This window comes from Schistocerca gregaria, chromosome 6 (genome assembly GCF_023897955.1).
Source record: "Schistocerca gregaria isolate iqSchGreg1 chromosome 6, iqSchGreg1.2, whole genome shotgun sequence".
NCBI classification, from domain to species: domain Eukaryota; kingdom Metazoa; phylum Arthropoda; class Insecta; order Orthoptera; family Acrididae; genus Schistocerca; species Schistocerca gregaria.
This window is the reverse complement of record NC_064925.1, coordinates 453904679-453918265: the sequence shown is the minus strand read 5'-3', so window position 1 is coordinate 453918265 and position 13587 is coordinate 453904679. Positions and strand designations below refer to the sequence as shown.

The window sequence follows — 13587 nt, the reverse complement described above, 5'->3', positions numbered from 1 at the left end:
AGATCGAAATGTTTGCTGGTGATATAAGTACGTCGATCAAGGGCATGAAATCTTCAATACAGATTACAGCTGAAACAATAACACGACAAGTAAACGAATGGTTTGCAGCAAATAATTATTCATTAAATCTCTCAGAAATAAATTTAATGCACTTTCAGACTGAAAACGAAAAGCTAACAGCTCTTAAAATAGATATCAATCGTCAGAAAATTAATGAAACTTAACTTTTACGATTCCTAGGAAAACAAATTGATAATAAATTAAGATGGAATGAAAGCTCAGTATCCTTTGCGCTAAGAGCTATTGCACAGTATGTTTACAGGGAGAAAATAATATAGTCATATGTCGCATATTTTCACTCTCTGATCTCGTATGATATAATAGTCATGGGAGATGCTGCAAAACTGGAAAAAGTTTTTAAAATACAAAAGCGTGCTGTAAGGCTGATCTGTGGCGTTTCAAATCGGACACTCTGTAGGTACCTATTTAACACACTTCTGATATTGGTGCTCACAAGTCAGTGCATCTACTCGTTGCCGATATTTGTATTCAACAGCCAAAAACATCAGTCATAGCACAAGTAAGAAGAAAAAACTTCTGTAATTCTCCATGTAGAACAGAAAGGAATTACCCAGGCTGGAATAAGTATTTACGATAAACTCCCACTGAATATAACAAAGGTCACTGAAAAAACTCATATATTCAAGAGGAAAGTGAAACAAATTCTCATAAACCACAATGTGTACAATTTAAATTTTTTGTGGCTATTAGGTTTGTAAAAGATGTATTACATTACAAATGATGTAATCTGTATGCTAATGTATGTAATACTGTAAGTCTTGTATGTCTGTTGTCTGCAGGGCTGTGGTTTTTTCTTGAAACCTCAAATGTAGTACTGTATACTGTGTATTTTTCGTAGTATTGTTTGTTTTTCTTCTATTTTTGCCCTGGAATATTATATTCATTGACTGTCTTACATTTTAGTACAAACTCTGTGCAGAATGTAATTTAACAGGAACAAACAAAAATTGGAATCACATCACTGGATTGCATATCACATCCGATTATCTGTGTGTGAGGGAACCAAAACCTCAGTACAGGAAATTGAAATTTACGAATTAGAGTAAATAGTATTAGGTAAGCTCAGCTGCTCATCTTAACGGCACACTAGGAACAGAAGAAATGTGATTAGTGTGGTCCAGTGTGTAGCAAGGGGCACTTGGTGTTTCTCGGGTTTGCCGCAAAAGAGCGGTAGCATTCAGTGCTTGGAATGAAATGCAATCACCATTCTGCCATTTGCTACAGCTTGAGTGCTGTAACTGTTGAGTTTGTGTCACAATTATGTTTTATTTTGTTTTTGGTGTCAAAGATGGTAAACGGAGAAATTTTCAGTATCGGTTTATGCTTTCGAAGGTAAGCAATAATATCATCATATTACTGTTCAATATTTAAGTAGCCTAATGTAGATTGTATCGTAATAATGAAATTCCGATCACTGAAGATGGTTTCTGTTTCCACTACGTTTTAGAGCCAGAGTCAGTCGGATAGTATGGGCCATACAAAAGTCGGGTGGTATGGACCATATATTTTTGTTTTGCTTTTAATGCATAGTACCAAGGTTGAAGCAGAATCCCATTGGTGGAGGTCGACGGAAGAGGTCGGGGAGTGCAATGAAGGAGGCGGTTTCAAGTGCTTTGGAAACCGAAATGACCGAAAAGACTGCTGCAGGTCGTTTTAATGTTCCTAGAACGACCCTGCGAAGAAGATTAAAATCGTTGTAGCGAATCAGCAGACATCAGCGACGCCTAAGGTGGTATTTTTCAAATGAACATTTGAAGAAATTTATGAACAAATGTTTCAAGTACACATGAGAGATTTAGATTCCAGGTTAATGCCGCTAGCTAGGATTGAGTTTCGAAAGTTGTCTTGAATTTGGCAGCAAAATTTAAAATTGCCCCAAAGGCTTAACAAAGAAAAGAAATTGCCAGATGAAGTTTTCTATCAATATTGTATGAAGAACCATCGAGAACTGTCTTACGGAATACCTCAGTCCAGAGGTTTAATGCGTTGTGTCAGGTACAGTCGACCACAAGTAGAAATGTTCTTTTTAACCAAATGCTTTTTATTATCTAGTACTTTTAATATATTAACAGATTAATTTGTTTGTGAATCACAGAAACTTGTATTTATTTAAAAACCTACATTTTGTTGTATGGCCCATAATACCCAACACTTTTCGTTTCTGGGAAAAATAAATTAATTTGCAGCAAGAAAAGGCAGTTTTACTTACAAAACAAGCTTTTCTTAACAGTTCAAACTGTAAGTCTTAGAAAATCTTTTCTTTCCGTGTGTCATTTTGATTGGAAATCACCATTTTCCTACGTGTATAATCACAATGAGAGCATTTATCAAGATATTCAAACTTCTCAAAACTGTTTTTAAAAAAATTATGAAAATTATCTATGTGTGCACGGCGCACATCTTTGGTGAAATTTGTTAACAAATTCGTTCTTTTAACTTTAATGTATTAACGGTCGTGTGTCGCATTGGAAAAATGGATACATCAATTAGCAACTCACAGAACTGTGAAGCTCGTCGAATCGTTTTGATTTACATTAAAATACGTAGATTTCACACTACACAGTTTTAGGCAGAAAAGTAATCAGTTTGGTGTGAATAGAAACAGAGAATTCACATTTAGCGTTCAGAAGAAAGAGACACGATACGAAAACAGCAAATATTACTTACCAGAAGTAGTGAGATGGCAAGCAACAAACTACGCATTCTGCTGCAGTGTGTGCGACCCACGAGCACGTGACAGTGTGTGTGCGATAGTAAGGTAGTGAGTGGTGAGGCAGAATGATAGCTAGACACTCGCTGAAAAAATATATCTGCATCCTTTGAAGTAGCTGGCCAATCGGTTAACTACGTAGTTAATTAATTGTTCACGACACTTCCGGGCTTTTTTTCCTGACAAAACGATATTAGATTATCAGATTTTTATATCGGTACGAATCCGATGTAATTAAAGATATAGTTCAAGATTTTCCTCGAAGCGATGGTCGTTTACGAGAACAAGTTGCTTCCTAGTAGTATTACAAAATAAGCTGACGCAGTCAAGGACGCATTTCCCCACACAAACGAGATATCGTTTGGCAAAGACCCCCTCTCCTTTCCCCTCAGACAGCAGTTGCCTTTTCCTTGTACTGTTGGTAGGACCTACAAAAATAATTTTAAATCTAGTGATAACGGTAAAGGCTTGTTTTTTATTTAAAACAAGTTCTACATAGACATTCCTCTCCAACGGAAAAGAATTTATGAATCTTAGGACAGTGATAAATATTAAAAAAGAAGTAATTCATTTCCCTTTAACGTGATTTGTGACCTTTCAGAAATACTTACACCTGTTGTTCCACCTTCGATAAAAACATACCATTTATTAAATCGGGTGGAAGGAATGAAAATATATAATTTCTGCTATTTTTGAGTTTAGCAATGGAACTTTTTTATTCTCTGATTAACAAACTACTTCATTTACCATCGGAAAAATTTCGATATAAACACAAAAAATACCATTCAATTTTATTATGATGTATTAAACTTACTACTCTGTTTAACTCCCTAAATTGTACGATAAACTTGAAAAAACTCTGCAGTTACTGGGTATATTATAGTAAACTTTACACAAAGGTTGTAGAAAATTGATAAACATGGTTCAGATTTTTATGTATGCAAGTGAAAAGGATAACACAACTTTGTATATGGTACAGAAACAAACCACACCATGCAAATGTATTCGACTGCTGTTGACAGCATCTGTTTAAACAGACTCGTCCGTCACTGAAATTGAGTCAGACGAAAATATTTGCATCAAACTCTTAGCCACACCCCATTTATTTACTTATAAACATTATTCATCTTGATGTTGTAAAAATAAAGCCATGACACTGATCAGATCGGAGAAATGAAGATGGTGGCAGCGAGTATAATCGTGGGTTTTGCTGATGATGCTGTGATTCTTGGAGACACCCTGAAGCAAGTATGTGCTGATACTTACCAATTTCTCCACAACGTGAAGAAAACTGGACTTGCGGTGAAGGATGATAAACCAAAAATCGCATTGTAGCATTCTGTCAAGTTCTCCTTCCTTCCACTGTTGTCGATGGGCAAGGGCAAACTGTTGAGGGAATTTAAGAGTTCTAGTGCCTGGAATCCTCACTGACTAATAAAAGTGAAGTCAAGAAAAAGTGCATAAACGAATAATAAACGCTAATCGTATGTTGTTTAGTAATTTTAGTAATGACGATTTATTCAAGTCAAGGCTGATACCCCAGTAGAATAAGGTCCTGCTGCATATAACATAGGTATGGCCGCTACTTACTTGTGCTTGTGAACCCTGGGTGACATCAGCGTCAACTGAAGTACCATGGAAGACAAATGGAAACGAAGAGCGAAAGAAAACACATGCCAGCCACTTTTGGAAGCCGCACATTGGCCGAACATTAGAGCTCGAGGGGCTGCAGTGTGTTGGCCACATTCTTCGAGATGATAGTTCTCTCTCATACCGAGTTCTCCATTCTCAGCCTGCTGGAAAACGCCCAGAGGAATGTCCAAGGGCGCGATGGAAGGATCGAGTAATAACAAACCTTAAAGAGTGGAGCTAACAGCTGTGACAGATGAAGCTACAGGCCCACAAAGATGGACTGTCACCTGCAGTGGACATCTCTTCTGTTGGGACCCTACCTTTCTTTTTGATTGTGCTTTTTGTTATATGTTCTCTTATAACCTTTTATAGTGCGCTCTTTTTTCCTTTTGTGATGTCGTGATTTGTTTTTCTGCTCTGAGCCTTAAAGGCCCATTAATGCAATAAATGATAATATTGATGACAAACATTATAATAAACGTTGTGTTATTATACACAGTTTCACAGTTTCCACTACAGGTTTCTACAGGTTGTCGAGGCGATTTAATAGGCAAATTTTTCATAAGGAGCACGTATCTATGTAGAAATGTACCGTTTCGATGTAAAAAATAGTATGAAGATGGAATACCTGTCAGTTCTATTGTCTGATGGTATTCACACAAACAGAGAAGATGGCGCCATCCCTGGTGTTATTATGACACCACATACCATTTTCTTTCGTCTACAGCAATGGGTGTGAAACTGGTATGGCCGCAGCTAGGGAAGCTGATAGTACAGCTCAACAGACGCTCCTCAGTCTCGGTTCTGAAGAGGATGTTCTTCATCACATAGAAGAGAACCTGACCACGAGCATTCGAAACATTTGCCATTACCATTGGTTGCTGCAGAACACATAGGTCACAGCTCATTGTCTTCGTTATGTGTGTATCGTGAAGCAGTAGATTTGAAAGTGACACAATCTTCAATAGGACCATCTCTGGGCGTGGATTCCTTGTTAGAACTTTACCTATAATTTCCCTCTACAAACCCTAGAAGCCTGTAATACGCCATTTGTCCACGACAGACTTTTTTTATTTCTAAATTTTCAATACCACAAAGGAACAAATGTTGTTCTTACGTTACTTGGTATTGTGTATCCTTGAAATGACCTTGACATTTTTGCATGTAAACACACTAGGCGGCAGGGCTGTGCGTAACAACACACTGTTTGGGTTCTCGGTGCATTAGTTACGGCGACACAATGGATGCTGATCGTGAACAAAGAGTGAACATTAAGTTCTGCATTAAACTCAGGAAAATTCCTTGTGACACGTGGTCAATGTTTAAGCAAGCATATGCAGGCGAGGCACTTTCAGGAAGTGTTTTCGGGTGGCACAAAAGTTGTTGTGGAGGCAGAGGTTAAGTGCAAGACGATCTCAGAGCTGTACGATTTCAGAAGAACTTAATTTGAATTGTGAGGTGTATCATAAGATTTTACGCAAAGATTCATGGAAACGGAAACTTAACACAAAACTTGTTTCTCATATACAAACAGAAGCACAGAAAGAGAAAAGATGAAGAATTTGTCCTGAACTACTACATAGAGGCAGACGTGATCCCACAATTCAGTCAAATGCTAGGTATGAAAGCTGGTGCTAGCAGTACGATCCTCACATGAAGTGTCAAAGTGCTGAGCGGTGGGGTCCTGGATCACCAGCCATGAAGAAAGTCAAACGACAACCTTCGGGAAAAAGTGTTTATCGCATTCTTTGATGGTAAAGGATTAGTTCACCATGAGTATGTTCTTCAGGTCAAACAGTGAACCAGAATCTTTACACCGAAGTTTCGAAATGTTTGCAACAAGCAATTTCTACATCGCCACCCTGATTTTTGCCATTGTCAGGACTGGTTCTTACTGCATAATAATGCAAGACCTCATACTGCTTTATTTGGCCAGCCATTCTGTGATTGCCATCCCACATCCGCCATATTCGCCCTATCTCTCGCCTTGCAGCAATTTCTTGCTTCTATGAGTGAAAAGGCAATTGAAAGGGAAGCTCCATCAAGATATTAGTAATTTTCCTGATCATGTCGTTGTAATAATGACTTCAACTTGCCAGTTATAGATTGGGCGTGTTATGTCATCAAAACTGGTGCCAGAGACAGGGAATCGTGTGGCATTGTCCTGGATGTTTCGTCCGAAAATTACCTTGAGCAGATAGAGAATCAACTCGTGAGGGTAACGTCTTGGTCCTCCTGGCAAAACTTATCGAATCAGTTAACGTAGAGGAAGGTATCAGTGATCATAAGGCTGTGACAGCATCTATGACGATGGGTCCTACAAGGAATGTTAAGAAACGTAGGAATATACATTGCTCAGGAAGGGTAACAGGACACAAATTTCAGAATATCTCAGCAGTCAGCATCAAATATTCTGTGATGAGGACGAAGATGTGGAGAAAAAATGGAAAAAATTAAAAGGCATCGCTCAACATGCCCTAGACATGTATGTTCCGAGTAAGGTTTTAAGGGATGAAAAGGTGCACCATGGTTTAATAGACGTGCTAGAAAAGCGCTACTTAAACAAAGAGCACTTCATCTCAGATTCAAGATAAGTAAAAACCTAGATGAGAAACAAAATCTGAACGAAGCAAAAATGAGCGTAAGGAGAACAATGAGAGAAGCGTCCAGTGATTTAGAAAGTAAGACGTTGTCAACCGACCGGAGCAAAAACCCTAAGAGATTCTAGTAAAATCAGTAAGTTGGTCAAACTCATCTAGTCATTCTCTCAGCTACCACACCGGCACGGAAACGGAAGATAACAGAGAGAAGGCCAAAATACTGAATTCGGTCTTCCGAAGCTGTTTCAGCGCGGAAGATCGTAAACTGTCCCTCCTTTCAATCGTCGTGCGATCATGGAAATGGCATATATTGAGGTAATCGATCGCGGTACTGAAAAGCAGCTACAATTGCTTAGTAGTGGCAGGGCTTGAGGACCAGATGAGATACTTATAAAATTCTATAAAGATTATGTGAAAGAACTTGCTCCCCTTCTTGCAGTAATTTATCGTAGATCGCTTGCGCAACGAAAGATACCTAACGACTGAAAAAAAAGCGCAGGTCATTCCCGTTTTTAAGAAAGGCCGTAAGGCAGATCCACACAATTATAGACCCATATCGTTGACGTCAATCTGTTGTAGAATTATGGAACTTGTTTTATGGTCAAGAATTATAATGTTCTTGGAAAATGAACATATCCGCTATAAAAATCAACATGGATTCCGCAAACAGAGAGCCCGCGAAACTCAGCTCGTTCTATTCCTCCATGAGATCCACAGCGCAGTGGCCGACGATGCTCAGGCTGATGCCGTGCTCCTTGATTTCAGGAAGGCCTTTGGCACCGTCTCGCATTGCCGTTTAATGAAAAGAATACCAGCTTACAGAATATCGGAGCAGGCTTGCCATTTGATTCAAGACTTTCTTGCCGAACTCAATACGTGGCTCTTAACGGAACTAAATCGACAGATGTAAAGGTAATATCCGGAGTACCACAGAGAAATGTGATAGGACCATTGCTGTTTACAATATATATAAATGATCTAGTAGAAAGCGTCGGATGCTCTTTAAGGCTACTCGCAAATGATGCAGTTGTTTATACCAAAGCAACAACGCCAGAAGATAGTAAGAATTTGCAGAACGACCTTCAGAGAAGTGATGAATGGTGCAGACTCTGGCAGTTAATACTTAAGGTAAATAAATGTAACATATTGCGCATACATAGGAAAAGAAATCCACTACTGTACAGCTACACTAAATTGTGGCCAAGATAGACACGAAGCCCATGCCTACTACAGTAGTACAAGTTTATATGCCAACTGGGTCTGCAGATGATGAAGAAACTGATGAACTGTATGATGAGATAAAATAAATTATTCAGGTAGTGAAGGGAGACGAAAATTTAATAGTCATGGGTGACTGGAATTCGAGAGTAGGAAAAGGGAGAGAAGGAAACATAGTGGGTGAATATGGATTGGAGGAGAGAAATGAAAGAGGAAGCCGTCTGGTAGAATTTTGCACAGAGCATAACTTAATCAAAGTTAACACTTGGTTCAAGAATCATAAAAGAAGGCTGTATACATGGAAGAATCCTGGAGATACTAGAAGGTATCAGATAATATAATCTATCGATTATATAATGGTAAGATAGAGACTTAGGAACCAGGTTTTCAAATTGTAAGACATTTCCAGGGGCAGATGTGGACACTGACCACAATCTATTGGTTTTGAACTGTAGATTAAAACTGAAGAAACTGCAAAAAGGTGGGAATTTAAGGAGGTGGGACCTGGATAAACTGAACGAACCAGAGGTTGTACAGAGTTTCAGGCAGAGCATAAGGGAACAATTGACAGGAATGGGGGAAATAAATACAGAAGAAGAAGAATGGGTGGCTCTGAGGGATCAAGTAGTGAAGGCGGTAGAGGATCAAGTAGGTAAAAAGACAAGGACGTCTCAAAAACGAGATCGACAGGAAGTGCAAAATGGCTAAGCAGGGATGGCTAGAGGACAAATGTAAGGATGTAGAGTCTTATCTCACTAGGGGTAAGATAGATACTGCCTACAGGAAAATTAAAGAGACCTTTGGAGAAAAGAGAGCCACTTGTATGAATATCAAGAGTTCAGATGGAAACCCAGTTCTAAGCAAAGAAGGGAAAGCAGAAAGGTGGAAGGAGTATATAGAGGGTCTATACAAGGGTGATGTACTTGAGGACAATATTATGGAAATTGAAGAGGATGTAGATGAAATGGGAGACACGATACTGCGTCAAGAGTTTGACAGAGCACTGAAAGACCTGAGTTGAAACAAGGCCCCAGGAGTAGACAACAATCCATTAGAGCTACTGACGGCCTTGGGAGAGACAGTCATGACAAAACTCTGCTATCTGGTGAGCAAGATGTATGAGACAGGTGAAATACCCTCAGACTTCTAGAAGAATATAATAATTCCAATCCCAAAGAAAGCAGGTGTTAACAGATGTGTGAATTACCGAACTATCAGTTTAATAAGTCACAGCTGCAAAATACTAACGCGAATTCTTTACAGACGAACGGAAAAACTAGTAGAAGAAGACCTCGGGGAGGATCAATTTGGATTCCGCAGAAATGTTGGAACACGTGAGGCAATACAGACCCTACGACTTATCTTAGAAAATAGATTAAGGCAAGACAAACCTACGTTCCTAGCATTTGTAGACTTAGAGAAAGCTTTCGACAATGTTGACTGGAATACTCTCTTTAAAATTCTAAACGTGGCAGGGGTACAATTCTGAGAGCGAAAGGATATTTACAATTTGTACAGAAACCAGATGGCAGTTATAAGAGTCGAGGGGCATGAGAGGGAAGCAGCGGTTGGGAAGGGAGTGAGCCAGGGTTGTAGCTTGTCCCCGATGTTATTCAATCTGTATATTGAGCAAGCAATAAAGGAAACAAAAGAAAAATTCGGAGTATGTATTAAAATCCATGGAGAAGAAATAAAAATGTTGAGGTTCGCCTATGACACGGTAATTTTGTCAGAGACAGCGAAGGACTTGGAAGAGCAGTTGAACGGAATGGGCTGTGTCTTCAAAGGAGGATATAAGACCAACATCAACCAAAGCAAAACTAGGGTAATGGAATGTAGTCGAATTAGGTCGGGTGATGCTGAGGGAATTAGATTAGGAAATGAGACACTTAAAGTAGTAAAGGAGTTTTGCTATTTGGGGAGCAAAATAACTGATGATGGTCGAAGCAGAGAGGTTATAAAATGTACACTGGCAATGGCAAGGAAAGCGTTTCTGAAGAAGAGAAATTTGTTGACATCGAGTATAGATTTAAGTGTGAGAAAGTCGTTTCTGAAAGTATTTGTATGGAGTGTAGCCATGTATGGAAGTGAAACATGGACGATAAATAGTTTGGACAAGAAGAGAATAGAAGCTTTTGAATGTGGTGCTACAGAATAATGCTGAAGATTAGATGGGTAGATCACATAACTAATGAGGAGGTATTGAACAGAATTGGGGAGAAGAGGAGTTTGTGGCACAACTCGACAAGAAGAAGGGATCGGTTGGTAGGACATGTTCTGAGGCATCAAGGGATCACAAATTTAGCATTGGAGGGTAGCGTGGAGGGTAAAAATCGTAGAGGGAGACCAAGAGATAAATACACTAAGCAGATTCAGAAGTGTGTAGGTTGCAGTAAGTACTGGGAGATGAAGAACCTTGCACAGGATAGAGTAGCATGGAGAGATGCACCAAACCACTCTCAGAACTGAAGACAACAACAACAACAACAGCTACACTATTCTTGACAAAGAGCTGGAGACAACGCCTGCCAGAAAATATCTAGGCGTAACTATCCAGGGCGGCCTTATGTGGAATGACCATATAAAACAGATGGTGAGAAAATCAGACACAAGACTGAGATTCATCGGAAGAATCTAAGGATATGTAACTCATCCACGAAGGAAGTGGCTTATAAGGCGCTTGTTCGCCCGATTCTTGAATACTGTTCATCTATCTGGGATCCCTATCAGGTAGGGCTGATAGAGGAGATAGAGGAGATCCAATGAGAAGCGGAGCGTTTCGTCACGAGATCGTTTAGCTGGCGATAGAGCGTTACGGAGGTGCTAAACAAACTCCACTGGCAGACGTTACAAGAGAGGCTTTATGCATCACGGAGATATTTACTATTGAAATTTCGGGACAGCACTTTCCAGAAGGAGTCAAACAACATATTGTTTGTGATTCTTGAGTTTCTCCCGGCGTATTTGATAATCAAAATATCCACGAGTGTACTGCCGGTCTATAGTGTCCAACGGGCACAATATTTCGGCGATCAAACACGTCGCCATCATCAGGTGAACTGACGGACTGAGCTCCTGTGAACGTGCCGGCACGGAGATCCGCACGCTATGGCTGCTCAGGGGGAACTGGGTTCGGTCGCGGCGGCGGCCGATTTAAATACCCTCCGCCCGCGGCGCGCTCCCTCCGCCGTCCGCGCCCCGCGCCACGATCTCGCGGTGGAACAGATTGCGACGGCGTCTGAGATGACGTCGGTGTGATGGCTCTGTCCGCCGTGGTCTCACAACTATGCGTTTGCTCGATTTACTCTTGATTAACCCAATCGCTGGTTCCCAAGCCTTGCTAAGATTATAGCCACAGTCACGGTTTATGAGGTCGTCATTGGTGCGAATTTCGATGGCCTCTCTAACAACGCTGTCCCAGTATCTCGACGTCTGTACCAGAATCCTCGCGCGGTCATACTCCATAGCGTGATTTTCCGACAAACAATGTTCAGCGATCGCCGACTTGCTCGGATACATCAGTCGAGTGTGCCTCTGGTGTTCACGGCATCGATCCTCGACAGTACGCATCGTCTGACCAATATACGACTTGCCACATTGATACGGAATCTGGTACACGCCAGCCTTCCTCAAACCGAGGTCATCTTTGGCGCTCCCCACCAGTGCACGAGTTTTATTCGGAGGACAAAACACAGTTCTGACACGGTGTTTCTTCAGAATGCGGGTGATTTTCCCCGAGAGTGCGCCTGTGTATGGAATAAATGCAGTGCCTACCTCCTCCCTCGTGACTTCATCCATCTCAACAGGTTGTGCAGCAGTGGTTGGGCGGAGAGCACGTTGGATCTGCCACTCTGAGTACCCATTTTTTCGAAACACAGTTCTCAGATGTTCCAATTCCTGGGGTAGACTCCCTGTGTCAGAGATAGTGCGCGCCCTATGTACTAGAGTTTTAAGTACCCCATTCCTCTGTGAAGGGTGGTGGCAGCTGTCTGAGTGCAAATACAGATCAGTGTGTGTTGTCTTTCGATACACCCCATGACCTATGGTGCCGTCAGCCCTTCTCCTGACCAAGACGTCAAGGAAAGGTAATTTACCCTCCTTTTCAGTCTCCATAGTGAATTTGATGTTGGGGTGTATGGAGTTTAGATGTGTAAGGAAGTCAAGGAGTTTATCCATACCATGTGGCCAGATGACGAACGTGTCGTCCACGTAACGGAAAAAGCAAGTAGGTTTCCATTCGGATGACGACAGGGCTTCCTCCTCGAAGTTCTCCATGTACAAATTCGCTACCACCGGTGAGAGTGGGCTACCAATGGCGACTCCCTCCGTTTGTTCGTAGTATTCTCAGTTAAAAAGAAAATACGTGGAAGTCAAGACATGCCTAAAAAGTTCAGTGGTATTCTCGTCAAACCTCTGACCAATCAACTCTAGCGACTCTCGCAGGGGTACCCTCGTAAACAAGGAAACGACGTCAAAACTCACCATGATATCTGACTCATCCAACCTGAAGCTATCAAGGCGTTTAACAAAATCCACGGAATTACGGATGTGATGAGGGCATTTACCCACATAAGGACTTAATATTCCCGTCAGGTGCCCTGATGTTGCTGACAATGGGGCGTAATGGTACCCCCTCTTTGTGAACCTTCGGGAGTCCATATAGTCTAGGCGGTACCGGACCTTGGGGTAGCAATTTCTTAGCGTCACCCTCCGGCAAAACTGCGTCCTTGAGAAGAACCCTCGTCTTGTTCTCCACCTTCTTTGTAGGGTCAACGCTGATCTTCCGGTAGGAATCGTCATTTAGCAGGCTCTGCATCTTATCAGTGTAGTCCTTACGGGAGACAACAACTGTAGCATTGCCTTTGTCAGCCGGTAAGACAACAATTTCAGAGCGTTCCCTCAGATCACGAATGGCCGCCCTCTCTTTAGTGCTGATATTTGACTTCATCGGCTTGGATTTCGTCAACGCACGACAAGTTACACGACGTATTTCCTCGGCTGATTCTGGCGGAAGTCGTGCTGCAACCTGTTCAACAGCACTAACAATTTCTGCGACCGGAGTGAACTTGGGGGTGGGAGCAAAGTTGAGACCTTTCTGCAAAACCGAGACCGCATCATCACTCAACACCATGCCACTCAAATTGATGACAGTCTTGCACGGAACCTGCAGAGATGGTTTGTCAAGGACACATCACGGGAATATTAAGTCCTTATGTGGGTAAATGCCCTCATCACATCCGTAATTCCGTGGATTTTGTTAAACGCCTTGATAGCTTCAGGTTGGATGAGTCAGATATCATGGTGAGTTTTGACGTCGTTTCCTTGTTTACGAGGGTACCCCTGCGA

General features: G+C 41.3%; 1 protein-coding gene across 2 annotated transcripts in view; it reads right to left on the bottom strand.

Annotated features, from left to right (window-relative positions):
* LOC126278478 (mucin-5AC-like) overlaps positions 1-2871 on the bottom strand; it is a 92241-nt gene extending 89370 nt beyond the window's left edge. Inside the window, exon 1 of one of the 2 annotated variants that reach the window (XM_049978626.1) lies at positions 2745-2871. In XM_049978626.1, coding sequence (XP_049834583.1) covers positions 2745-2784 — 40 coding nt within the window. In that variant the 5' untranslated portion in view covers positions 2785-2871. The remainder of the gene's footprint in view (positions 1-2744) is intronic. The other variant, XM_049978625.1, reaches the window with a different exon arrangement.
* Between the last annotated feature and the right edge of the window lie 10716 nt (positions 2872-13587).